Source organism: Cydia strobilella, chromosome 3 (genome assembly GCF_947568885.1).
Source record: "Cydia strobilella chromosome 3, ilCydStro3.1, whole genome shotgun sequence".
In the NCBI taxonomy this organism is placed as follows: domain Eukaryota; kingdom Metazoa; phylum Arthropoda; class Insecta; order Lepidoptera; family Tortricidae; genus Cydia; species Cydia strobilella.
The window spans coordinates 21,900,387-21,928,364 of record NC_086043.1 but is presented as its reverse complement, the minus strand read 5'-3'; the positions used below and the strand labels follow the sequence as shown (position 1 = coordinate 21,928,364).

The 27,978-nt window shown below is 37.2% G+C and overlaps 3 protein-coding genes across 5 annotated transcripts in view; all 3 read left to right on the top strand.

The window, feature by feature from the left end:
- LOC134756102 (phospholipid scramblase 3-like) overlaps positions 1-27,978 on the top strand; it is a 455,878-nt gene that overhangs the window by 161,107 nt on the left and 266,793 nt on the right. The window lies entirely within an intron of this gene.
- On the top strand, positions 601-17,720 carry LOC134756095 (bromodomain-containing protein 7-like). 3 transcript variants are annotated; one of them, XM_063692905.1, is made up of 13 exons: positions 602-768; positions 852-955; positions 1,316-1,426; positions 2,138-2,344; positions 2,617-2,817; positions 4,307-4,330; positions 6,172-6,319; positions 8,242-8,385; positions 12,244-12,384; positions 13,306-13,439; positions 14,494-14,678; positions 15,778-15,956; positions 17,456-17,719. In XM_063692905.1, the coding sequence occupies exons 1-13, from the start codon at positions 741-743 to the stop codon at positions 17,536-17,538; spliced, it is 1,689 nt and encodes a 562-aa protein (XP_063548975.1). In that variant the 5' UTR covers positions 602-740; the 3' UTR covers positions 17,539-17,719. The 3 variants fall into 3 exon arrangements, with proteins under 3 accessions (XP_063548977.1, XP_063548975.1, XP_063548976.1); XM_063692907.1 differs by lacking the exon at positions 1,316-1,426 and having other exon boundaries at positions 601-768; positions 17,456-17,720; XM_063692906.1 differs by lacking the exon at positions 4,307-4,330 and having other exon boundaries at positions 603-768; positions 17,456-17,718.
- On the top strand, positions 19,102-20,232 carry LOC134756093 (cathepsin B-like). The gene has a single exon (XM_063692900.1). The coding sequence runs from the start codon at positions 19,160-19,162 to the stop codon at positions 20,168-20,170; it is 1,011 nt and encodes a 336-aa protein (XP_063548970.1). The 5' UTR covers positions 19,102-19,159; the 3' UTR covers positions 20,171-20,232.

Here is a 27,978-nt window from a genome sequence, read left to right as displayed (position 1 = left end):
TGGACCTGAGAGCTACTAGACCACGAGACTATAACTAGAGCAGGATCAATAAACGGTCCTGTATCTCGATAAAAGTCAGAAATCTCTTTTTCACTTCATAAAATGAAAACATTGTAAAAACAGTCAGTTAGTGATTATATGCTCTTTGCAGTCAGTTTGAAATTTATAGTTTTATTTGTCAAAGGACTGTCTCATTTCAAACATAGACAGAGAGAATGATACTTAACTATTTTTCTTACACTAGTACTAACACCCAAAAGAAAAGGATGAGTATAGTTTTTTTTGTTCTTGTTTACTGACAATTAAATATTTGGTTTGATATTTTGTGGTTTTGTGAACTTTTGTGGGAATAGGACAATATCGGTTGCGGGTGCGCATCAGTGTGATAACCACGTTATAGAATCTGCGTAGGTAGAAACGTTTAGCGTGGCTAGTTAGTTTTCAATGCACAGCGATTGCTGGACGGGGGATATCTCGTCTCTCATTGGTGTATTTCAGAATATGATTGCATGTAAATCTATAACATCCAATGGCAAACGGCTTTCAAAAGACTTTTATTAGACGTCATATTTCTTGTAATTGAGAACAATCTTGATAAAAATAAATAAAATATAAGGCAAAAACCTAATGTACAGTTTTTGTACTTTATAGTTTTTATCGGTAATTAATCGAACTGGATTCGGTGTGATTATTTTATTAATAAGTGTGTACCTATTAGTGTTTAAGCATAAGTGATAACTATGGATGACATGGATAAATTGAGTTGTAGTAAGTTCAATCATAACCTATTTCGTTCCGTTAAGAAAATGCAAAATCAACAAGTTTTATGTAAAATTTTGTGTGTTCCGCAGAAGAAGTAATGGATATGAGTGATGTAGACCATTCCACAGACGACCATAAGGAAATGGATGAGAAACCCAAGAAGAAAAAGAGAAGGCGTCGTGAGATTGATATGGTATGTCTTATCAGTGCAATTATTTGTAAAATCTTACTTAATACCTGAGCTTTAATTTTATCTAGAATCTAGACATGATGCTACAGCCGCTACAGGGTAGCATGTTGGGTTTAATTCCATTATAATTTACTTTTCGGTTCAGACAGTGACTCTTGTGTCTAAGTTCTCATAAAGGGCTTACAAATTTTAAAAGGACAGTTGTTTTGCCGCATACATGTGTAAATAGCATTAAAACTACGAAATAATTATTTATCTGTACTGTTTTAAAGATATAAATTTCACTGATACACAAAATTGACCTTTAAAAGAAAAAGTTAATGATACTTCTCTTATTTTACTGTCTGGAATCGTCTGCTTCAGATCAAGCTCTCGGACGATGATGAGACTGACGATGAAGGCCTGGCCAAAAAGGTGCATCGCAGACTGAGTCCCGCACCCAACTCTAGAGAGCCCCGTACTTGTGTACTTAAGGTAAATTAGATCTGGCACAATGTAATCAATTAGTTATTCTTACAGTTAATATTGTGGGCCTCCTTATGGGCCAGCGGCCAGATGCACCAAACTGTTCAAGTTAAATTAAATTTAACCAACTGAGGTACTACCATTTTTACCATCCCCAGATAGGCAAACTGTTACAATATAATGAAAAAGTGGCAAAACAGATTTATAAATGTAAAAAAACTCCACAATAGCCGTGAATTGGCATCATATGGTCTTAACCTCGGTCTATAAGATCAATACTCGGTTTAATGGCATGATCTTAATCATGAAATTATGAAAGAATAAAGAATCATTTGTTTGAAGTATTGTCTATTGAACTTAAGAGTCCCCAGCAAGCTCGGCCGAATTTCACCTTCCCATGAAAATGGACTTTCGTTTTCATTTTAAAACTATGTGTTGGATTGATTATAAAACAAACGAAATAGAGCAAAAACAAGTTTTGTATGAAAAACTTAAATTCGCTGTAACTATGGTATCTGAAGCTACATAAACTAATTACGGACTAGATATACCTTATCCTATTGTAAGTACAAAGTTTCGGAGCAATTTAGCTAGTCGTTTTAAAATGAGATTGTAACTACGCTTGTATGGAGAACCTAGCTTCTTGGGGACTTAAAAAAATTCCCTGATGTATTATTTCCAACAATTGAAGATATCTTAATCTATTACATTTTTTATCAGGCCTCGCAGAAGCGTCGTCCCCTCTCCCGTCTCCTAGAGCAGCTACTCCGTAACCTTGAGAAGCGGGACCCTCACCAGTTCTTCGCTTGGCCGGTGAATGACAACTTTGCTCCCGGCTACTCTGACATTATCCGACGGCCTATGGACTTTTCCACTATCAAGCAGAAGATAGATGATAATGAGTATAAGTCGCTCAATTGTTTTATTGTGAGTACCTTTTATTATAAGTTGGGTGGATATATGAGAAATGGAAAAACAAGTATAAGTAAGCAAACCTTGTTCACAAAGACATTGCAAAATACTTTTCCCAGTATTAACAGGCTATGAAGCTTCTTACTAAAAGTACCTTTAATGCTTAAGAAGCACTTTGCACTTGAACCAAATTTTGGTACTCCAACAAAATCAACTCGAGACTTGTCAACTCGGTCACAGTCATAACTTTTTGAGAAATGTACTCCAAACATTTCATTCTTCCACAGAGCGACTTCAAGCTAATGTGCAACAACGCCATGAAATACAATAAAGCGGGCACCGTCTACCACAAAGCCGCCCGGAGGCTTCTCCACACCGGGCTGAAGCAGCTCACTCCGCAGAAGCTGAGGCCCATGGGGGATCTGCTGACGTATATGTACGAGATACCTATTAGGGAGCTGGGATTTGATATTGGAAAGATGGATGTGGTGAGTGAAAATATTGATAGATAATTGCTGGTTCAATGTTTTGTTTTAAGGCCTCTACAGACTTTGCAACAAATGGCATGCGATTTTATATAATTCAATCGATCAATCAAATGTCGCAATGTTGCAAATCGCATGCGATTATCGGCGACGTTTGGAGAGGCCTTTCTGGCTAACATTTACTGTTACTAGTGTTTCATCATCATTTTCAATCCGCACCTACAATTTTTATATTTACTAAGCCCGATAGAAATTATTAGCCAAAACTCTTGCTATACCGTATTTTTATGGTCATAAAGTTTTCTACAAACTGATATTACTAAACTTGAAAAATAATACAATAAATATTCCAATAAATAAAAACATAAAATCAAGGAAAAAAGTAAAAAAGTAAATGTGTGCTAAAAAAAGTTTTGTTTGAACCATAGAGTAACTTATACTAGAGCGGTACTGTCATAGTAAATTTTGTAACCCCAGTAAATTCACTGCCATCTGTCGACACACTTTAAAACTAAAAACTGAAGATTTATAAAAATACGATAGAATGTATTTAAATATAGATAAATGATTTTTTTTATTTGCATAAATTATTTTTATGATTTTGACCCATGTTCTTTCACTGATATGCGTTAAAATTGTTAAATAACAAACGAAACCGTCAACGCCATCTATACGACTGTAGGCCAAAACTAGTAGCGCCCTCTGAACGAGAATCAAATTTTCTTGATTTTCGAGGCACGTTTTTTCCTTAGACTGTATCCATCTATTACGGAGTTATATCTATCTTTGGTTTGAACATAACTAAATATTCTAAACGTGTTTTCTTTTTTTCGTAAAAATGGGTAGGCAGACAAAAGTGTTATCATCTGTCAGCTGTAAATTATTTATTATTCAAACTTGACCCAACAACTTGTTAGTTTTAAATTGTCACGCATCGTAACGGCCGAAATATTTAAAATGTGTAAAAATAAAAGTCAAAACGAATTCAGTGTTAGTGCCATGGCTGCCGTTTTTAAAACGCCGAATGTACCTGTGAGTTTTAAGATTTCTTATTTAATTCAGCAGCGGTTTTTATTATATTATATTGCATAGAATATTTAATTCTTTAAAGTTTTTTCTTGAAATTAGAAATGATCAAAAACCTCTAATATCTTAATAATTTTTTTTTTTTCAAATCTATTGTTACGTCTATCTAATTTAATAATACTCTAATCTTTAGCTACGATGATTTATCTAGACTAGTAATTTAGGAATGAAATAAATTAATAACAGCAAAGATAATGAATTAAATAATTGTGATTGATTAGTATACCCTAAATTTAATTTTAGGTGCAGCATCTTTGAATTTTGCATTGTATGAACAACTCGATAACAATAAAATCATTGCTATTGAAGACTTTTTAAATTTAGTTTGTAAGTTGTTTTAAATTTGTAAATTCAGACTTATTTTTAATTTGAAAATACCTTTACGTGATAACTTTTTGCCACGCAGCCTCTTAGGACGTACGGGCGCAAGGTGAATGTCTTCACATTTAGTAGTGAATATATATTTACTAGCCCTATTTTATTCGCTCAAAGATATAACATACATAATATATTTTTAACTTGTAACCATACTTTCCTATGTGAATATATAGGGTAATATACAGGTTGGCCAAAAAATATGTCCATTCCCGTTGCCAGGGAGGTTTTGGGATTATAAGGTTCGACCCCATATGGAGTACTGTTCCCATCTCTGGTCTGGCGCTCCACAATACCAGCTCCTTCCCCTTGACTCCATCCAACGGCGGGCAGTTCCTATTGTCGGCAATCCCGAACTTAGTGACGGCTTAGAACCTCTTAGTCTTCGGAGAGACGTTGGCTCTCTTTGCATGTTTTACCGTCTGTACAATGGGGAATGTTCCGAAGAACTTTTTGATCTGGTGCCATCGTCTCGTTTCTATCACCGCACCTCCCGCCAAAGGAGCAAAGCTCATCCTCACTTCTTAGATACATGGCACACCATGAATAAGCGGGCATCTCGCTCGTTTCTTCCCAGAACGTGCAGAATGTGGAATGAGTTGCCTCCTGAGGTATTTCCTTTGTGCTACGACATAGGATTCTTCAAGAAGCGGGTATTTAGGGTTCTCAAGGGTCGGCAATGCTTAAGTGGCTCCTGTGATGTTGCTTACGTCCATGGGCGACGATGACTGCTTCCCATCAGGCGGCTCGTCTGCTCGTTTGCTATCACATAATAATAATAAAAAATTAAGCAAGTTTTACTATGGGACCAACCACGAAATCGCGAAAAAAAATTTGACCCTCCCATAGAAAATGGACCAGCCAAAATGTATGAAACAGCCAAATTTTTTTTCGCGATTTCGGGGTTGGTCCCATAGTAAAAGTTGCTCAGTAGGTATAATCCCAAAATCCCTGGCAACGGGAATGCACATATTTTTTGGCCACCCTGTATATGGGGTAATAGGGTAATAATCCGATTAACCTAATAAATAACTTTTGCTACAGAATCAACCCCAAAAACGTGATAAAAATTTTACGTGGCATTTCGTGTCAATGATTTATATTTGACTTTTTTTTGCGCAATCGGTGTTGGCCCCATAGTAAAAATTGTACAGAATGAATGACCTTACATCATAAAAATGATAATATGAACTTTTTATTTGTCTTCTGGCTTACAAACAACAGATAATATTGAAAAGTGGTTAGCCATATTAGAATTAGCTATACTTACAAAATATATTTAAGAATTGTACTTTATGTTATATATTTGAGCGAGTGAAATACTATCATAATAAAAGCCTAGAAGTGATAGTTTTGTTTGGCTTCATCGTGTGCAAGTGACACGCCATTATAATTGCATGGTGAAGTGTTAGGAGACGCTGGATTCATTGTGGTCTAACCTTTATGTATACCGTCAACCGGGGTGAATAGGGACGGCGGGGGTGAATAGGGACAAAACTTGAAATGATATTTCCCTGATAATGTTTTAAAAACTACCTATACAAATTGTGTCATGCGATTGAAAATAATAGTAGATTTTGTATGATACAATTTGTGGGTGGTTTTTAAGAAATTTACAGGAAAATCTCATTTAAAGTTTTGTCCCTATTCACCCTTTCCATCCCTATTCACCCCAGTGGATGGTATCTATCCAATTTGATTAAATGTATTGTGTGTACCTAATTATTAACCCACCCACAGAAGGTTTTATGGAACAAGTTTCTAAGAACAAGGTAATTTTAGAGCTAAATTGTCTATTAGAGTTGATAAATTCTAAAGACCACAAGGAATACTACGCGTACAGCATGCCCTATAGCTGCCCCCCCAATCCCATACACTAACCCCTCTCATCAACAGAAGGTGCTGAAACGTTCGAGCCCCATCAAATCAGGGGGCTCGGAGGCCGAAGTGGTATCCGACGGGGCCGAGAGGCCAGACGGAGACAGTGTTAAACTTCAGATGGAGGCCGCTAGGGAGCAGCACCGTAGGAGGTTAGCTAAGAAAGGTAAGAGTGTAGGGATGGAATGAGACGCCAAGTGGAAACCAGTATTTTATTGGTTGCAACTTATACTAGAACAAAATCAAGTCATACAAGTTACACCTAGCTACAAAATATATAACATGTGAGCGGAAAGTGGTACGCTGTGACTATCGGCGGCCGCGCAGCGCCTTTTATTCAGTGCCGTGCGCCGCTCGGAGATCTTCGCGCGCGCTCGGGTCGGTCGGGCCGCTGAGCGCAACAGGTAGTAGTGTGCGAGCGAGAAAGTATTCGGATCCGCGCGCCTCGCGAATACTAATATTATTCTGTCTCGCTACAAGTCTAATATTGATATTTTAACATTTAAAATACTATAAGTATACTTAATTTAGGATTTCATGACTACAATACTCTATGGGTCTCTATTGTTTCCCTTAAAGTTTTAAGTCATAATGTATTGTTTGTCCACATTTTCGTTAGTCATAATTAGTTTTTTTCTTAGAAACTCGTAACTTTTCAGGATTGCCATAAAACAAACCTAACCTAACCTTATTGTTATCTATATGATAACCTTACCAAAATCCTGAAAAGTTAACGGTTTCTGAATTATGAGTAATCTGACAATCATTACATTATGACTTTCAATAATTATGTCAAACAAAGGGACCTCATACTCTATACTTGCTACACTGTACATAATCAGCCTTTTGACACTGAACTAAAGTATTATAGTATTACAGTACATATTTACTTTCTATTTCTATTTATTTATTTCAAAATATATAAACATTACAGTCAACAGAAACCAAGTCGCTTATATACTACGACAATTCATAATATCAAAGATAGATATAACTCCGTAATAGATGGATACAGTCTAAGGAAAAAACGTGCCTCGAAAATCAAGAAAATTTGATTCTCGTTCAGAGGGCGCTACTAGCTTTCGCTTACTGTCGTATAGATGGCGTTGACGGTTTCGTTTGTTATTTAACAATTTTAACGCATATCAGTGAAAGAACATGGGTCAAAATCATAAAAATAATTAATGCAAATAAAAAAAAAACATTTATCCATATCTAAATACATTATATCGTATTTTTAAAAATATTGATTTTTAGTTTTAAAGTGTGTCGACAGATGGCAGTGAATTTACTGGGGTTACAAAATTTACTATGACAGTACCGCTCTAGTATAAGTTACTCTATGATAATATATATATTTAGATAGAAATAATCACAAAAATAATACAACTGTAATAACAACAAAAATAAAAATTAAAGCAAAATGTCACAATATACATTACATTAAAATTCGTTTTAAAATTAAATTAAAACCCTGCAAAAACTACTAATTTAGTGCCGGACATAGCGTTAGCGTATGTGATTTGTGCATTGTGAATAGGCGGTTACCTAAATCAACCAATTTGATATCTGGTCCTCTGTGTACTGCAATAAATAAATAAATAAATAAATATTAGGGGACATCTTACACAGATCAACCTAGCCCCAAACTAAGCAAAGCTTGTACTATGGGTGCTAGGCGACGATATACATACTTATATAGATAAATACATACTTATATACATAAAAAACACCCATGACTCAGAAACAAATATCTGTGCTCATCACACAAATAAATGCCCTTACCGGGATTCGAACCCAGGACCATCGGCTTCACAGGTAGGGTCACTACCCACTAGACCAGACCGGTCGTCAAATAATACGTTACACAACGAAGGCCGCAAAAATATCTGGCACTATCTTATTTCTAGTGCCATAAGTGTGTGTCAAATATTTTTCCGGCCTTCGAAGAGTGACTGTACTTTCTCAGAAATCAATAGTAGGAAGATACAGTATTCTAAAAAATATTTAATCAACGTAGATACCATTATCGCTACATTTTTTAATAATTTAATTAGTAAATAAATATGTATGTATTACTGTTTACAGCGTTCCCCAACATGGATGCCGACGGCAAAACGACTCTCAATTTGGTTACAAACACAGTGGACCCGTCCACATCGGCCGACGAGAGACCCATCACACTGGGACAGTACATCGGCAAGCTCACGCAAGGCACTGGCGCGCTGTATAGTAAATATCGTCTTTATACTACTTCAATAATACTGAAACATATTTTGGTCTGACGCCGACGGCAAAACTACACTCAATTTGGTTACAAACACAATGGACCCGTCCACACCGGCCGACGAGAGACCCATCACACTGGGACAGTACATCGGCAAGCTCACGCAAGGCACTGGCGCGCTGTATAGTAAATATCGTCTTTATACTACTTCAATAATACTGAAACATATTTTGGTCTGACATGGACGCCGACGGCAAAACTACACTCAATTTGGTTACAAACACAGTGGACCCGTCCACACCGGCCGACGAGAGACCCATCACACTGGGACAGTATATCGGCAAGCTCACGCAAGGCACTGGCGCGCTGTCAGGGGCACGAATTAATAAACTAGTGGATGTGAAATGACTCCTATTTAGTATGAAAACCAGTGTCGCTAAACTCACACATTCATAGCCACGTTAAAATACGTCACACACTTACAAAATTGCTCTGATTCGTAGCAACTTTCCATACCAAAAAGTTATTACCGGTGGACATTTCTCGAACGAATATCAACTGTAGGCTACATGAGTGACGGTTTAAAATATAATGTCAAAGCTATATGACATACGACTCTTTTATTATCTCATTCATCTCACAAAAGCTCGCTCAACGTTCACCTAATACAACTACTCAACACCAGATGGCGTTATTTTATATAATTTTAAAATCACTACTTATTACAGGCGAGAAAAGGGCTAAAAAACCAGTATAAGTAAGGTCTAATTACGCATGGTTTGTTACGGATCTCACGGTCACGTTACACTGGTGTTTTCGAGACCTCTACACGCCTGCGAGTAGCTAACCGTTGGAACTTCTTTCCATTCGACGATATAGGGAGGGGACAGTGTAATCGGAGTGTTTTATCGATATTTGTGTGTTCAGTTAGGTATTGATATTTCATTACCGTATGTTTTAACACATTTAGATGATACTTTGTTTATGATTATAATATAGGTAGTGATAATCGTGATTGTATGAAAAATAATATGTAGTACAGTACAACAAATATCTAACTAGAAATTTGTTTCTTATTAATTGACCAACTAGGTTGTTAATGTGAACATTAAATATATCTTAAAGTCAAACAGATAAAATCATAGTTCTTTAAAGGTCTATTAACTCGGTATTGCTGTTATTTTGTGATCACAAATCTGCAATTACTTACATAGGTAAGTATTCGTCTTTAACAATATATTTACTTGTAGCAGCATTTAAGGCCAATCTAGACGGGACAACCTGATTAAATTGTCAAATTAATTGTATGGTGTGAAAGCATACATGAAACTGGCTCATCGATCCCACTTGATTTGATTGTAAGATTGTGACCTATCAAATCAGGAAGGGGGGCGGCAAAATTCCAATATTTGACGCTAGTTTGCGTGGTACGGAACACTTTTTGTTAATTAAGTGAGCCCGAATGTCACTAATAATTACTAAATTAGTAACTAAGTTTTAGGCGTGTGGACGCTAGATGAGATGTATGGCAATTTTATCCCCAGAAATCTTTCTCTAAGAAATGCTCCTAGCAAATGGTGCTATATTTTTGCGGAAACTAATTTTCTTGCCCAGTAGCATTGATCCATTTATTTTTAATATCGGCATCTTGTGGTAACCTACAATAATTAATAATAAAGAAATAGAAAATATAAAACGTTTATTCATGGCACATTGCATGCATTGTACGCATAAGTGCATTAAGTACCTAGTCTAATTATATTAACGATGAAAATATGATGGGTGTAAAAAACAAAAACGTATGTAAAGGATGAAATGACCCCGACTTAACTTAGTGCTTGATGACCAGTGCTGCCATATTTACTAAGACATTGATTATCCCAAATAATAATTAGAAACGTGTCTAAAATAATAATTAATTTATTTATTTATTAAAAATATTTATCCATATTGAAAAACACAATTGTCAAGGAATGTCCATTTTGCTTAGCCTCAATATGAAATCTAGGAGATACATTTGCACTTTAACTTCAATAGATTTATTACCGAACTACCAAACATCAAACTTGAAATATCGTAACTTTAACTTTATCGATATAAATATCGACATTGCGCAGCATCTGAGTAGCGAAGTTATTTGACATTTAGGATAGCGAATATTCCAGATAAACGTAAAGAATAATGACAAAGGATTGTGAACTCTAAGTTCTAACTGATAAAATATAAATTTACTTAACGAACATTCGTAAATAATGCAAAATAAACAGATTTTTCGTATTTATCGGATTATATTTAAATAAATAACCACCGGTGATAGGAAATACCTCCACGTGAAAGATTTTTTAAACCGCTGTGATTTCTGCAGCTTAATACTGCACAATACGGCATTTTAAATTTAATTATCAATTTTTGTTAGACGAGCGTACGTACGACGTGAATGTCATTCGAGCATGAAGTTTACACAACAACTGAGCATAGTCTGTGCATAAAGTGAGTCGGTCGCTACTAACTGTCGGATAGATGGGAACGCCTACTTGCCATCTCCATCCTACTCCGTGGTCAGGGGGGTGTCACTAAGCAGTTTAGGTACATTTGGCCGGCGCGCCTCCCGGGCAGGCGTATGGCAATGGGCTGCCGCTCGACTCGCGCAAAATTGCAAATACATAATGCCTTCGAAACCTAAATCTATAGATATTGTTCTGTTTACGGATGTCTGAATAAACGGAAGAACAAGGGAGCAGAAATAACATTTTTTTAAATTCCAGACTAGTATATTGACCATTGACCGACATATGTGACATTTTTAACCAAAAGGTATCACATTGTCACTTATCAATAAGGTTGATTTCAAATTGAAGCTGTATGGAAATAGCGCCTTATTGACAACCGACAATAAGTACCCTTTTGATTGAAAATGGCACATATTTCGGCTGTGGAATGAGCTCCCTGCCGAGGTTTTCCCGACGGGCTACAGTATGGGGTTCTTCAAAAAAGGAGTGTACAGGTTTTTAAAGGGTCGGCAACGCACATGTAATATCTCTGGTGTTGCAGGCGTCCATAGGCTACGGTGACTGCTTACCATCAGGCGGGCCGTATGCTTGTTTGCCACCGTCGTGGTATAAAAAAAAAGAAATAAGTACTTCAGTGGCATATACCATACCTACTTCTTCCGTGAGAATCAGATATACTATCTCCGGATAAAAAAAATATGTTTACAGAATCAACGTTTGTAATTCCTACATATTTATTATAATACGATTTCAATAATACTGAACCATATTATGTTCTGACACGGATAGCAAATGAGCAATTTATCACAATAATATGGATATTAAAATAACATATAGAAATGATAAAAAAATACGAGATCTAAAAGTTTCAAAATTTAAAGTTTTTTTTAACTTCCAAAGAGGAATAAAGTCTAGATACCATTCGATTCCTTACATTTTACCCAAAAAAAGATTGTACGCTAACTATATGCATAAACGCAATATTTCACAGACAAAAATCGAAATTTTACTTATTTTCCCCATATAGACATTTGATCCCAAAAACAAACCTGATCGATTGATACCATTAACCTTTTGGACGCCAAAGACGGATTAATCGGTCAAAGATCACAGAGCAACAAAGACCTACGTGCATGTGCATAAACTGAAATAAAAAAAACATAGAAAATAATTTAATTTATTCTTAGAGCATGTGCATAAAGTTCAATTTTAGTTTTGACACTTCGGTGACGTGGCGTCCGAGTGACAGCTTTTGTGTTTGACACGGCGTCGAAAACTTTAATAAAAATTTGTCATCAAGCCTATTAATAATTATGCCCCATATATATTTATTCTGTATTCTGTATTTTCCAGCACCCCGCGAGGATCGGCGTAACCTGGTGAAGGGCGTGAAACCACTGAACTACGGACCCTTCAGTTCATTCGCGCCCTCCTACGACGGGACCTTCGCCACTCTCACTAAAGAGGAGTCACACTTGCTCTACCATACTCTACGTAAGACCATAGAGTAACTTATACTAGAGCGGTACTGTCATAGTAAATTTTGTAACCCCAGTAAATTCACTGCCATCTGTCGACACACTTTAAAACTAAAAATGAAGATTTATAAAAATACGATAGAATGTATTTAAATATAGATAAATGATTTTTTTTATTTGCATTAATTATTTTTATGATTTTGACCCATGTTCTTTCACTGATATGCGTTAAAATTGTTAAATAACAAACGAAACCGTCAACGCCATCTATACGACTGTAGGCCAAAACTAGTAGCGCCCTCTGAACGAGAATCAAATTTTCTTGATTTTCGAGGCAGGTTTTTTTTTTCTTAGACTGTATCCATCTATTACGGAGTTATATCTATCTTTGGTAAGACCTTTCTTAAATGTGCCATATTCAATCAAAAGGGTACTTATTGTCGGTTGTCAATAAGGCGCTATTTCCATACAGCTTCAATTTGAAATCAACCTTATTGACAAGCGACAATGTGGTACCTTTTGGTTGAAAATGTCACAAATGCAGTCTTTATGTCATATGAGATGAGATAAACATTTCTGAGGGAATCTATCTAGTTCTCCAAGATAAGCCTTATTGAGATTATTATGAGATGAATGATTTTTTGTAAAAAACCGGACAAGTGCGAGTCGGGCTCGCCCACCGAGGGTTCCGTACTTTTTAGTATTTGTTGTTACAGCGGCAACAGAAATACATCATCTGTGTAATTTTCAACTGTCTAGCTATCACAGTTCATGAGATACAGCCTCGTGACAGACAGACGGACAGTGCAGTCTTAGTAATAGGGTCTGGTTTTTACCCTTTGGGTACGGAACCCTAAAAATAAAGAAGAGAAAATGGGGTTGAAAGTTTTTGACGACTGCCGCGAATGGAAACTAACGAAACCGTTTTAACTTCCAGCGTCAGAAACGGGACAGGGCAACGAAGAGATGCTCCGCTTCGCCCCCGACTCCCCTTGGAACCTGTTCTACGATATGGAAGCGCTGTTCCCCGACAAGAAGAAGGATCAGGAACAGCCGAACCAGGAGGAAAAGGTATGTATTCAAAATATTTAGATCAGTACGGTTTTTACTCACTATTATTTTTAGTCGCTTTTGGCGACGTGTTTCGGATTCTTTGGGAATCCTTCTTTAGGCACGAGTATAACGCGACTCAGGTGAAGGTATGTATTATTGTTAAGAGCGAGCAAGCTCGGCCGAATTGCACCTTTCCATACAAACTTAGTTCCGCTCTCATTTTAAAACTACGTGTTGGATTGTAATGAAACTTTGCACATACAATGACATGAGGTATATCTAGGTCCAGGGGTCGTAACCGGTATAACTTAAAATCAAAATATCACGTAACGTAGCATTTGAAATATTTCTTTGATAGAATGGTATTTAGGTAAGGACAATGAGTTATTATCAGATTACCTAAATGAAATGGAAAAATATACGTAAACGGCTCTCGGTTGAGATACCGAAATTGAATACCGGTTAATTTGTATAAAAAATATACCGGTATCCAATCCCTGTCTAAGTCTGTAATTAGTTTATATAGCTCTAGATTATAAAACAAACGAAATAGAGCCAAAACAAGTTTTTGTATGAAAAACTTGAATTCGCTGCATTTTTTTAACTATGGCATCTGAAGCTACATAAACTAATTAGATACATAGATATTCTAGGTAGTCGTTTTTAGGGTTCCGTACCCAAAGGGTAAAAACGGGACCCTATTACTAAGACTTCACTGTCCGTCTGTCTGTACGTCTGTCACCAGGCTGTATCTCATGAACCGTGATAGCTAAACAGTTGAAATTTTCACAGATGGTGTATTTCTGTTGCCGCTATAACAGCAAATACTAAAAACAGAATAAAATGAATATTTAAGGGGGGCTCCCATACAACAAAAGTGATTTTTTTTGCCGTTTTTTGCGTAATGGTACGGAACGCTTCGTGCGTGAGTCCAACTCGCACTTGGCCGGTTTTTTAAATGAGAGCGGAACTACGTTTGTATGGAGAATCGAGCTTGCCGGAGACCCTTAACATTTCAAAGAGTGTTTAATCCCTACTCGCAGAATAAATTATGTTTTTTTCTCATTTTCAGGACATATCATCCGTCAAAGTAGACGTCGAGCAGCTGAAGACGCTCTCAGAGCTGGGTATAGATGTGGATTTCTTGAACGAAGTCGAAGAGGACATCGCGGCGTCTCAACATGATTATGGCATCGCCACCGCCTTGAGACACACGTGCGAGGTGCTCCAGAGACTTGAGAAGGAGCAGAGAGATAGGTAAGAATATTAAAAACTGAAAAATATGTCATATATTAAAGAAAAAAACCGACCAAGTGTGAGTCGGACTCGCCCACCGAGAGTTCCGTATTTTTTAGTATTTATTGTTATAGCGGCAACAGAAATACATCATGTGTGAAAATTTCAACCATCTAGCTATCACGGTTGATGAGATACAGCCTGGTGACAGATGGACAGACAGCGGAGTCTTAATAATAGGGTCCCGTTTTTACCCTTCGGGTACGGAACCCTAAAAACTGAAAAATGTGTTATATATTAAAGAAAAACTAACGAAGCCCTCCCGGTGGTGAAGGCCGGATTCGAACCGGCGTGTTTAGCTATCGCGACTAACGCCATTAACCCCTAGGCCGCCTCGCCACGGCGGTACCCGTCACAATTTCTCTACTATTACTTATTCTGTGCCATAACATTAGCACAGATTAATAAATAGTTACTACGTAACAGATACAACATTCCCATACAAAAGCCAGAATACCTACGCTATAATAGCCTACAAAATCTTAATAATAATACCTGCTGCTGAGGACGAGAAGAAATGTACCATAAGTACGCGCACTAAGAGTCGAGACTGCCTTGCTCACCGTGCGAGTCACGTGCCAACGCGTTATCGTAAGAATGCGCTAGGGTTGTACTGTTACGTATGCTATTATTGTAATAAAACGAATTTTGCGAATCAACCATATTTTTTATTAGTCAATCAAATATTTAAAAACAACACATAATACCTGACTTAATAAACTCCTTAATTTACGATTTACCTACTTATGTTCAAAGAAATAAATGGTGACAACATTCATAAAGATAGATTTAAAATACTACTCACCTTTCTTTGTCTCGGAAATGAAAAAAAACAACAAATTTTCCTTTGTTTTTTGACCTTTACACCCATCTACTGCACAATAATTACGTGGTTTCGGCATTTCGAAGCGTAGGCGCGGGAAACGTGCGATGCGAGCGCTCAGGCGGGCGTTCGGCGGCCCTCTGTCGGTTGTATCGTCGACGATACGCCGAGCGGTAGGCATATAGCGCGTGACCTTGAGCGAGTGAAGGAGGCCTGACATTAGATGTTTCCTTACAGACTGTCGACAACTCCGCCATGGCATCTCGCTCTCTCCGCCCGCGCGAGCGCGAGCGAGAGGGAGCTAGCGCGCCAGGCGGCGGGCTGGCTGCGCGGGATGGCGGCCAGGGTGCCGCCCGCCGGCCTGGCGCCGCTACACCGCATAAGGAAGGCTATGGGGGTCACGCTGGACCATCTGGGTGAGTGAGACAACAACTACCTGTCCCTGTCTCGTGTAGAAACCGACCAAGGTGGTTCCAAGGGCCTGACACTTTGATAGAGAATCAGAATCAGAATGTCATTTATTTGCCTACTTTGTGTTATACATAAATGTCCCTATGACCGATGGAGTCGTGTAGGGGTGAGTCAGCTAACTTATGTCCTAATGGATCTGTGTTTGCTGTGTTTTATTTATTCGCAATAAGTTTAATACAAACATATTGCGTGTTTTGTTTTTATATGTGCTTACATACTATCTTATTCTAAGAGGACGCGGGGCTTTCGTTTTATCGTCATACGTTACTTCACCTATTCTATAATTAACTCTGAGGGGGTTGAATTCGCCGTGCGCCATGTAGGCGTCCCCGGGGGTTTCAAGATCTTTGATAGAGAAAGATAGTCTTATTGCGATTTCTATAAGAGGAAAGAGAATATAGTGCCACGCTTTGTCCTTATCACCGACCGGGTGGCATCATAGGTAGGCGATGGCGAAATACTGAAATTTATAAGTGAAAGAGAAAAAATCCTATGCTGCCGAAATTGTATATGAATGTTCTTTCTCTCCCCGGTCGCTCGGTGGCGCGTCTATAACTACTTGTATATACTATGTCTATGTTGCCTTCATATATGGACATCTGGGTATGAATGTAATTTTAAACCATTTCAGTAAAATAGAACAGCCTGAGCCAAGTATTTTGGTCCATGACAGCACGTGTAAGCGGCATGTAATGAAAAATGGTCCGAATAAAATAAAACCGAACAAATGTGAATCAGACTCGCCCACCGAGGGTACCGTACAAATTTAAGTATATTTTTTTTTACAAATTAATAATTTTGAGATTTTTCCCTGTTCCTGTAGTGTAAGAAGATATTACCTGCCAAATTTCATAGTTCTAGGTCAACGTTACGGTAAGTACGCTATGAATTTTGATTCCCTTGAGAGTGTCAAAATATACGTTTTATGCAACATAAACGGCCGTATTTTTTCTTTACGTTAACTTAGAAGTTTGATCTTTTCACAACTTCCAAGGGACTGTTGACCTGAGTATAGTTTTAATTTCAACTCAATGCCTCCACGCGTGCCCGAGATAAAGGGTCTTGACAGACAGACGGACGGACGGACAACAAAGTGATCCTATAAGGGTTCAACGGGACCCTATTACTAAGACTTCGTTGTCTGTCTGTCCGTCTGGCACCAGGCTGTATCTCATGAACCGTGATAACTAGACAGTTGAAATTTTCACAGATGGTGTATTTCTGTTGCCGCTATAACAATAAATACTAAAAACAGAATAAAATAATTATTTAAGTGGGGCTCCAATACAACAAACGTGATTTTTTTGCCGTTTTTTGCGTAATTGTACGGAACCCGTCGTGCGTGAGTCCGACTCGCACTTGGTCTGTTTTTTCCTTTTGAGGTACGGAACCCTAAAAAATTCTGAAACTCAAGAGGTTATTGTGAATGTTTTCTTGTTCGCAGATACCCCAATGGCCGTAGACGATTTCGAAATGGAGCACGACCACGTCTCGGACCCGGACTCGCGCTCTTCTCACGACAAATAAATTCGTTCAAACGAAAAATGGCGACTGAACCCATTTTAAGGCGTAGCTACACTCTGGCACAGACACACCTACTTTGTAGGTCTGACGACATTTGATTCTTGAACATATTATTATACGCCTTGATTTCGTGGTTTATTTAATTTTCCGGTCACGTCCATTATTATAATTATGAAGACTTATTGCTAAGTAAATAAATTACATAAGAGAAAGCTTGTTGTTTAATTTTTTTAACATACGTTTAAGTACCTTTAAGTTTACACGTGAGTGGGCAATTAAAACTAGAAAATACTTTTCATATCGACAAAATGCAGAACTATGCGTGTTATAATATCATATGCGCTTATCGATGCTACGTAACTTTGTTTTATTACGCGACTTCAAATGTGAATATTTAACATATTCGCCGATTATCTTTATGATATATTTTAGGGTTAAATAATCAACAGGGATATATTATTCATGACAATGTCTGACAGTGCGTCCTTGTACTGCGTGTGTAATGACCAAATAATAATTATGTTGGTACACATTTTTTCTATGGTAACAAAGGTCTGGCGTCACTATTTTAGACTTATATTGACCGGGGGTTTAAGATACTCTGCGTAGTAACTTTATAGGCAGTGAACAACTTTTATTATGGGACCAATGCCGAAATCGCAAAAAAAAATTTGGCTGTCCCATTGAAATCAGCGGTATAGTATCACATCAGCCTGAATGTGGTCCCCAAGTAGTCCCATAATAAAAGTTGTTCAGTATGACCTAGTCACTACGCAGAGTACGGCTGTTGATTAAAATTTCACCCTGCATATTGTAGTTTCACTAGACATACATATTGACCGGGATATAGACCGTGATTACCTTTTGTATTGTTTTTGAGCTCCCGATATTTCGACCGGTGGTAACGTTGAAAGCGAACGCAGCCGACGCGCAAGAATGAGGGTAGACCGAGCGCTGTCTACACAACTTTGACACCCACCCGCTATCTTCAGTACCCGTGAACATGATGCATGTAACTGCGTCGAAATATCGGGAGCTCAAATACAAATGTTTATTTCATAGAATATGGTACAAAGATGGTCAAATTATAATAAACAATACAAAAGGTAATCACGGTCTATATCCCGGTCAATATGTCTAGTGAAACTACAATATGCAGGGTGAAACTTTAGTCAACAGCCGTACTCTGCGTAGTGACTAGGTCATACTGAACAACTTTTATTATGGGACCACTTGGGTACCACATTCCGGCTGATGTGATACTATACCGCTGATTTCTATGGGACAGCCAAATTTTTTTCGCGATTTCGGCATTGGTCCCATAATAAAAGTTGTTCACTGCCGTCCGTCTTTCTGTGGTCAGGGTATAGCTAAATACAAATGGCTTTACAGTTTTAGTTTGATAATTACGTATATATTTTTCCAATTGTGGTTTTCGGAACCCTACACTCAGCATAACCCGATATGCTCTTGGCCAGTATTTTTAATTACACGTGTTATTATGTTACATAGTTATAAAACATTGCAGCGACTATTGCTTCAGTATTTAAACACCTTACACTACTAGCATTTCTCATTATTGACGTGATATCAACTTGCAATTATTTGGCGATCGAAATAAAGAATGGCACTTTCTGTCACCATCGGTACATTATTCATTGCTGCTACATTTGTGGCAGCAAAGGATACTCTCCACCCGCTTTCCGACGAGTTCATATCGCTGATCAACTCCAAGCAAAGTTCATGGAAGGCCGGACGAAACTTTCCTCTGGACACTCCTCTTACCCACATCAAGGCATTAATGGGAGTAGTCAAGAACCCACTGTCACTCAAGCTTCCCGCTATAACCCACGACGCTGACTTAATCGCCAGTTTACCAGAAAACTTCGATCCTAGAGAAAAATGGCAGAATTGCCCGACTTTAAACGAAATAAGAGACCAAGGATCTTGCGGTAGCTGCTGGGCGTTCGGAGCTACTGAAGTTATGACCGATCGAGTCTGCACTTATTCTAATGGTAAAAAACAGTTCCACTTCTCAGCTCAGGATTTAGTTAGTTGCTGTACTGACTGTAGTTGTGGGTGCCAAGGTGGTCAACCGAGTAAAGCGTTTGAGTACTGGAAAACCGACGGTATCGTGTCTGGAGGACAATATAATTCGTCTCAAGGTTGCAGGCCTTATGAAATCCCTCCATGCGAACACCACGTAGACGGACCGAGGCCAAAGTGCAACGGTTTAGTTAAAACGCCAGAGTGCTTCGATAAATGCACAGCTGGTAATGTTGGGTATGAAAAAGACAAGCACCGCGCAAAAGAAGTTTATTCGATTGCTGATGAAGATCATATTAAAGCGGAATTATACACTAAAGGTCCCGTTGAGGCCGCTTTCATCGTATATGAAGATTTCCTTCATTATAAAAGCGGCGTATACTCGCATACATCTGGAGCAGGATTGGGTGGTCATGCTATTAAGATCTTGGGATGGGGAGTCGAAAACGGCCAGAAGTATTGGTTGTGCGCCAACTCTTGGAACAATGACTGGGGAGATAAAGGTTTCTTTAAGTTCCTGAGAGGCGATAACCACTGTGAAATCGAAAGCGATATCGTAACTGGGGAGCCTGATTTAGATGGGTTGTAAATTCAAATTGATTTCTCCTTTATTATTTTCAATTAATTTGTTAAATAAAGAAGTTTGAATAATTACTGTTTTATTTCGATACCACACACACATTATACCCATCATGTGCGGGTGGTAATTGGATAGGATAGCTGTCCTCTATAATAGCATATCGAAAGAGGCCCTGGGACACTTTTAACTTACTTATATTACTCGTAAACAGATACAAAATTAGCTTTACTTGCCTATAGAGCAGCTTAATTAAGCGAATCGAGTCGAAAAAAAATATCCAAATTGTGATTGGAATTTGGAATAGAAACCTAGTAATTAAAGTAAATGAAAATACATACATATATATTAATATTATATAGGTAGGTACATACATTTTAGGAAATATTTTTTTTATTTGGATACTTAAATACTTTGTGGAAACTAAAAATTATTAAGGTGTATTCGACATATTAAATATATTAAAAACGGGTCACTCACGTGTTTTAAGTCGAAAACGCTCGACATGTTTCACTCCGTACCGAGTACGTTTTCGACTTAAAACACGTGAGTGACCCGTTTTTAATATATTTAATATGTCTATGTCTCACGGAAGTTTTGTTATTAAAAAGGTGTATTCGAGTAATTCCGAATGTCGAAAACCGTCGGAACATTCCGAAAAGGATTCCATATTATGATGGAATATTTGGTGATTTTCGTTTGTTTTTGGAATTATCTGACATAATACGAAATTATTCGAATAGGTACACTTTATTAAAATGCATTCAACAAGAGTTCCTTTAGGTACATTTTATAAGATTGCCAACCATTATTCGTACCAATAAAAGCATCTATGAATAGCTCGGATCACTCGATCAAATAATCGCGCGGCGGCGGCGCGTGCGGCTCGCGTGTGAGCGCGTGCGCGAAGCGGGTCGCACGAGACATGCGCTACAGGTGCGAAACGTCATATCTGCCTACTGACTATATACCTACTGGACTTCAATGTAAATTAATATTTTATTTAATCCTCAGTGTTTTAGATTTGTCATGATCATCACTATTTGTGATTTTGTTTAAATTATCTGTATTTGAATCATTCCGAATACCTAGGTACCTACTAATCCTACTATTACAGTATGTTGGACAAACTAAGCGGAAAGTTAATTGGCTCTAAATGTAGTAGGAGGTACCATTGATGATGAACTATAAATATTAAATTGTGTCCAAACTTCAAACATTATTTAATCGTTCGGTTATGATTATGAGAGAACCAAAGTTTAGAAACACTCTATAGGTATCAATAACACTTATGCCTTTTTAACTTCGCAATACACCCATTGCGTTATTAGATCTAAAACGGCGTATCTATCTATCCTACCGCGTACTACGCTTACGTCCATTCTGCGAGGCGCTTAGGGGCCGATATGTGGGGACATGAGGAAGCTATTGTCATTGATTTAGGGTGATTTATTATGGCGTGTCATTGACAGGTGTGAAATGATTCGCGATCATCTTCCCATTGATTCAATCAGTTCGATAAACTGTTAGATGATATGGAGCATTCGAATTTAAAAAATCTGTTATTGATTTATTAGTACTTGGAGCGCTATTCGCTTGCAATTTATTAGTATTCGCATAGAGTAACTTATACTAGAGCGGTACTGTCATAGTAAATTTTGTAACCCCAGTAAATTCACTGCCATCTCTCGACACACTTTAAAACTAAAAATAAATATTTATAAAAATTCGATAAAATGTATTTAAATATGAATAAATGATTTTTTTATTTGCATTAATTATTTTTATATGATTTTGACCCATATTCTTTCACTGGTATGCGTTAAAATTATAAATAACAAACGAAACAGTCAACGCCCTCTATACGAGTGTAGGCCAAAACTAGTGGCGCCATCTGATCGAGAATCAAATTTTCGTGATTTTCGAGGCACGTTTTTTCCTTAGACTGTATCCATCTATTACGGAGTTACATCTATCTTTGGTATTCGTGAGCTTGATGCACGGGCGAACGAAGTCAATATCAAGTATTATTAATAAATAAGTTCTTTTTTTTTGCCTCCCGGTATGTTGTTATGTCAAATATTTACAATTTAAGTCGCTGCTGTATAGTTTAGAGTAAATTTGTTTTATTTTATTGTTGTGTTGTATTTAACCCTTAAATGCATGATTTTTTGTATAACTTTTTAATAAATTGAAATAGATGTGTCATGCTGTATAAAAGTAATAAATGTGATTTTGGATAGCTGCATATTGAGCCACGGACCATCAAATATACGATGCATATATACATCATTATGCATTTAAGGGTTAAGTCGTGTAACATGTAAAAAATTAAGTACCTACATCGAAAAATGATAATGATATAATCATTATATAGATACCTACCATGCATTCCATATTTTTGCCGATAAAAAATTAACCTATGTTTATTTGCAGACCTGTAAACATTTCCTTCTAACGTATGGACGCACTTTAGCAAACGTAAAGTGTTTCTTAGAGAAATGTCGTTGTCAGAACTTCTTTGGTTTGAAATCTTTTCCATTGCGAAATTAAATTAAGTACCTACTTAGTCAAAATTTAAATTTTTTCATCATGTTAGGCATACAACTTAATTGTAAGTTACACCACACCTACACCATTATTATGTTACATGGTATCTTTGTGGTATATTTAATCCCTCGTGTATTGATTTTGACAGGCATTTGTCGAAAAGATAACCTTTAGGTAAATATATACCTAAAGCAAAAGGTCATATAAAACAAATTAGTGTAAATAAAGGACATTTAGTCTGATCTTGTATTAAACTCTCAAAATTTCTAGCTTTTCCACCTTTTACTAAATGAATGAATTGAAATCGAACGAAACCTTTTAGCACTCGCCAGTTAACATCGTAGCTTTCTATTTCAAACAAACTTTAGTTTACGAACTCAGATTATTTCGTCTGTGCTAAAGTAAATAAAAGTATATTTATTGAACTAGAAATGAAGACCGAAAGGCATAATGTTAGCTTAAGCTTAAATTAATATTTGGGAACAATTTTCTTCACTGAAATAAAGAAAGATAATAAAAAGAAACTCGATCGTTTGACATGTTTTTCTTTATTTTTCCTTATTTTTGTTTTATACCTTTTGGAACAGTTATTGAATTTTGATACCTTCGGTTTTTAGGGTTCCTTACAAAGAGTAAAATCGGGACCCTATTACTAACACTTCGCTGTCTATCTGTCCGTCTGTCACCAGGCTGTATCTCATGAACCATGATAGCTAGACAGTTAAAATTTTCACAGATGATGTATTTCTGTTGCCGCTATTACAACAAATACTAAAAACAGAATAAAATAAATATTTAAGTGGGGCTCCCATACAACAGACGTGATTTTTTTGCCGTTTTTTTGCGTAATGGTACGGAACCCTTCGTGCGCGAGTCCGTATCGCACTTGGCCGGTTTTTATAGTCCGTCAACCTGTCAATAATTATTACTAGTTACCATTTGATAAATAAAGTACTCGTACGTAGCTTCAACTGTTGTTACTCATAGAGTACGTATGAATGTCTGCCAAATTAAACCAGTCCAGTTTGACAGTACTGGCTTCCCTCGAATGCGGCTGACCCTACTCGTACAGGTATTATAACTTATTTAAGTAAAAAATAAAAACCCCGACCGTCATCGTCAAATCAAATGAAACATGATTCACCTCCATTTACAACAGTAAACACAATACGTATACAAAATAATTACTCTGATGCAAAAAACGATTCAAATACGCCGTCACCCTCAAAAAAATCTCTACGGAAAATGCCTTAACTACCATACATTTGTACTGTAGTTACGTCCTTTTGCTAATTATTAAAATGCCACCCCCAATTCACGTGGGAACTTGCTGGCATTACCACGCATCATTTATCTGCAATGCAGGGAAAAGTGAGCGTTACTTATATTACTTAAAGGTTTGATAAAGTGAATTGGTATGTTGGTGAAATGGAAACCAAATCCTGGTATTGTCAAATGTTTGTTCTGGCGCATTAGGCTACTGGGGAAGCTAGCTGTTATTAGTGGATACATTTTCCCACATATTTAGCACTAAGTTCATGAATAAGTAAAATGGGGGCGCAGTTGTCTTTATTTTTTCTAGTTGGTACGCCCACGCACCAAATGAATATATCTGACAGTTTGACAGGCTCAAAAGGTGAGGTCTAGAAGGTACCTAAGTAGGCTCCTAAAGTGATTCCTAAGGCAGTAATAACGTCTGAAGGCCTTTAGTTCTCTTTTAATTAGGGTTCCTTACCCAAAGGGTAAACGCGGGACACATTTACTAATAAGACTCCTCTGTCTGTCTGTCTGTCTGTGTCTGTCTGTCCGTTTGTCACCAGGCTGTATCTCACGAACCGTGATGGCTAAACAGTTGAAATTTTCACAGATGATGTATTTCTACAAATACTAAAAACAGAATAAAATAAATATTTAAGTGGGGCTCCCATACAACAAACGTGATTTATTTGCCGTTTTTTTTTGCGTAATGGTACTCGCACTTGGCCGGTTTTAATAGTTCATTTATCATACCGGTCCGGTCGGTTCAGTCAAAATGTTCCGAATGTTCCGATTCATGTTCATAGTTCAAATACCTATGTAAAAAAGTTAATATTTTTTGCCATAGGAAATTATTCCCAGGCAATTAATGCTATACAACATTGAAAAAACCTACACACACCTTCAATTTCCACTGTTTACTTTGCTCCCGAATCTCAGTTAGAACTAAATACGCAACGCTTGGGGACAGATTCGACCCCAAACTTAATAAACCTGGGTAAATACTCCGTAATGAGAATACGGAGCTGTCAGATTCGCTCGGGGAGGTCAAGATTAGGCTGGTATAAATAAACAGAGATAAGGTCAACCGGGATAACTTCAATTTCAATTTTCAAAATAACAGTTATCCCATGGTGTTAGTATTACATACTACAAAATTTAGGATGTAGGCGAGACAGAAACAGCAGCACCATCGAATATGCGTCATTTTTAGGGTTCCGTACCCAAAGGGTAAAAACGAGACCCTATTACTAAGACTCCACTGTCCGTCTGTTTGTCTGTCTGTCTGTCACCAGGCTGTATCTCATGAACCGTGATAGCTAGACAGTTGAAATTTCCACAGATGATGTGTTTCTGTTGCCGCTATAACATCAAATACTAAAAAAAGAATAAAATAAATATTTAAGTGGGGCTCCCATACAATAAACATGATTGTTTTGCTGTTTTTTTGCGTAATTGTACGGAACCTTTTATGCGCGAGTCCGACACGCACTTGGCCGGTTTATTTTAACGATATCTCAATAATAATATATTATGTATTTCCAAGAAATCGAATTCAATCTATTTTTCCACGGTACTTATCCAGCCACTGAGTGACCATATCCATAAAAAGCATTAACCGTATACAAACGCACTTGTCACCCCTCACAATATCACCACCTGCCCGAATGTCCCACTCCCACGGCAGACAACGGGTTAGCTTCGTACTTGTAATCTCATGGGCAAAAACCCGTATTGTTATTTTTTGCGTGTGACTTTTGAGGGGTTGAAATTTGCAAGTGAATTTTTAGAGCGTGCGAAATGGAGTATAGTGTTTATTTTGATAGTTATCGTGGTTTGAGTTTGGCCACCCACTATTACTAATACTAATGCATGGTGGTCAATATTTACCTAATATTTAGTCCCCTAGATCATTTAAAATCATTCAACAAATAAATATTGTTAGTCCCCAGATAGTAAAAACTTATTAATATAACACCTCAAACAATATTACCAAATATTACTTAAAGCCTGACCAGTAATATATGATCATTGTCAAGAGGGCGCTGTGCATTTCTCATGTATAGGGTGACAGTTCAGTATAGTATGAAAAAATTAGTTCCAGTCAAATTCCGCAACATGGCGCGTGATCATATATTCCTGCCCGAGCAGCATGGTTTCCCCTATCACTAAGTCCGTCACTTTCGCACTCACATACTTGTTAGAACGTGACAGGCATGGTGATAAGCGTACCGTGCTACGACTCCGTCAAGCTTTAAAGGCGATCGGCCGCCCGTACTCCTAGCGAGGACCGATTGACCCTCACCAGTATGATAAAAAAAAACCTTCCCACACAAACGGAATTTCGTTCTCATTTTAAAAATACGTGTTGGATTGCAATGAAACTTTGCGCATACAATGACATGAGGCACATCTAGGTCTGTAATTAGTTTATATAGCTCCAGTTTATAAAACAAACGAAATAGAGCAAAAACAACTTTTGTATGAAAAACTTAAATTCCCTGTAAGCACAGAATAACTAATTAGTAAAGACGTCCCACCGGTAAAGGTACCTTATGACGGTTGGAGCTTACGCTATTATTAACGCCGCTCCAATTAATATTGGATGGCTGGCGCTTACGTCGCATAGCACGTAAGCGCCAGCCGCCATAAGGTACCTTTTGCCGTGAAATGTCACATATCATTAATATTTCATTTCTCGAATCGCGCCGCTCGTAGTTTTAAACCGTACTTACTTTTATATCTGTGTTGTAAGTGTGTCATATAATGCAAAATAATTCAAATAATTCATTATTATTTAAATTAATAATTTTTAATCTACTCAAAGGTTAACTGGATGAGATCCCCCAAAGGGATAAGTTCGCCTTTGTACATATTATTATTTGTACCATGTAATTTTTAATATGTATATTTGTACAATAAAGAGTTTACTACTACTACTACTAATTTAACAAAAATACACATTAACGTCCGCTATTTTTAAACTAACTTTCTAAGTACATTTCCTTTTCAAACAACTAATGCTCTAATTATGGAAGGAGACGTCATAGAATAATAAATACACGTGGATATTTGGGGTGAATACATAATAGTATTTTATGCATGAACTGTGGCAGAGTATTATATACCTACACAGAGAGTAGCCCATCTTCAAACACAAAGTCAATTTGCAATCCACGCAAATTAATCACGAGCACAATTAAAATAACAATAAATAGGTACATTAAAACAAATCTTAAAATTAAATTAAATTAAATTAAAATTTCCGTCATTACACACACAACTCAAATAGAAAGGCAGATTACAAAAATTCAACAAATACAAAATAGATATTAATGATGTCAACAAAATTCCGTCAGGTCAACTCACTACATGAAGGCTGTTCCAGTGTCTCGCTATGGGGTGGGTGTAATTAATAAATACCTAATAGGTACACGGTACAATAATGTTTTAGCCTCAACGAAAGCGGCATTCAATTCGATCTATTAAATCCTGGGGGTCTAGCCAAGGTGACAATCGTACATCGACAAAAGCCAAACCAAAGACCTATGTAACTGCGTATAAGATGAATACAGTGTAAGGAAAAAACGTGTCTCGGAAATCAAGAAAAATCGATCTCGGATAGATGGCGCCTACACCTTTGGCCTATTCTCGGATGGATGGAGTTGACGACCCCCTTTAATATTTAACAATATGAACACATATCAGTGAAAGAACATGGGTCAAAATCATACAAAAATAATAAATACAAATAAAAAATCATTTATTTTTATACATTTAAATTTTTAGTTTTAATCGTGTGTCGATAGATGGCAGAAAATTTACTGTGACTACAAAATTTACTATGACAATAACCCTGTATACTATCTATTCTCTTTGGCAAAACGAAAAGAAAAATGTATGTACGTTCGACGTGTTGCTTCGCTGTCGCACTTGTAAATTCGTAGGTACGAGTAAGTGTCACAGGGAGGGGAGGTCGCTCGGTAGGCCTTCAGGCCGTTCCGTCGGTTTGC

Bases quoted from the DNA above. Each gene is read 5' to 3' on its own strand.
- LOC134756095 (XM_063692905.1), top strand. From the start codon at position 741: ATGGATGACATGGATAAATTGAGTTGTA. The intron at 956-1,315 runs GTATGTCTTATC...CGTCTGCTTCAG, and splicing joins GGCGTCGTGAGATTGATATG to ATCAAGCTCTCGGACGATGA. The intron at 1,427-2,137 runs GTAAATTAGATC...ATTTTTTATCAG, and splicing joins CCCGTACTTGTGTACTTAAG to GCCTCGCAGAAGCGTCGTCC.
- LOC134756093 (XM_063692900.1), top strand. From the start codon at position 19,160: ATGGCACTTTCTGTCACCATCGGTACATTATTCATTGCTGCTACATTT.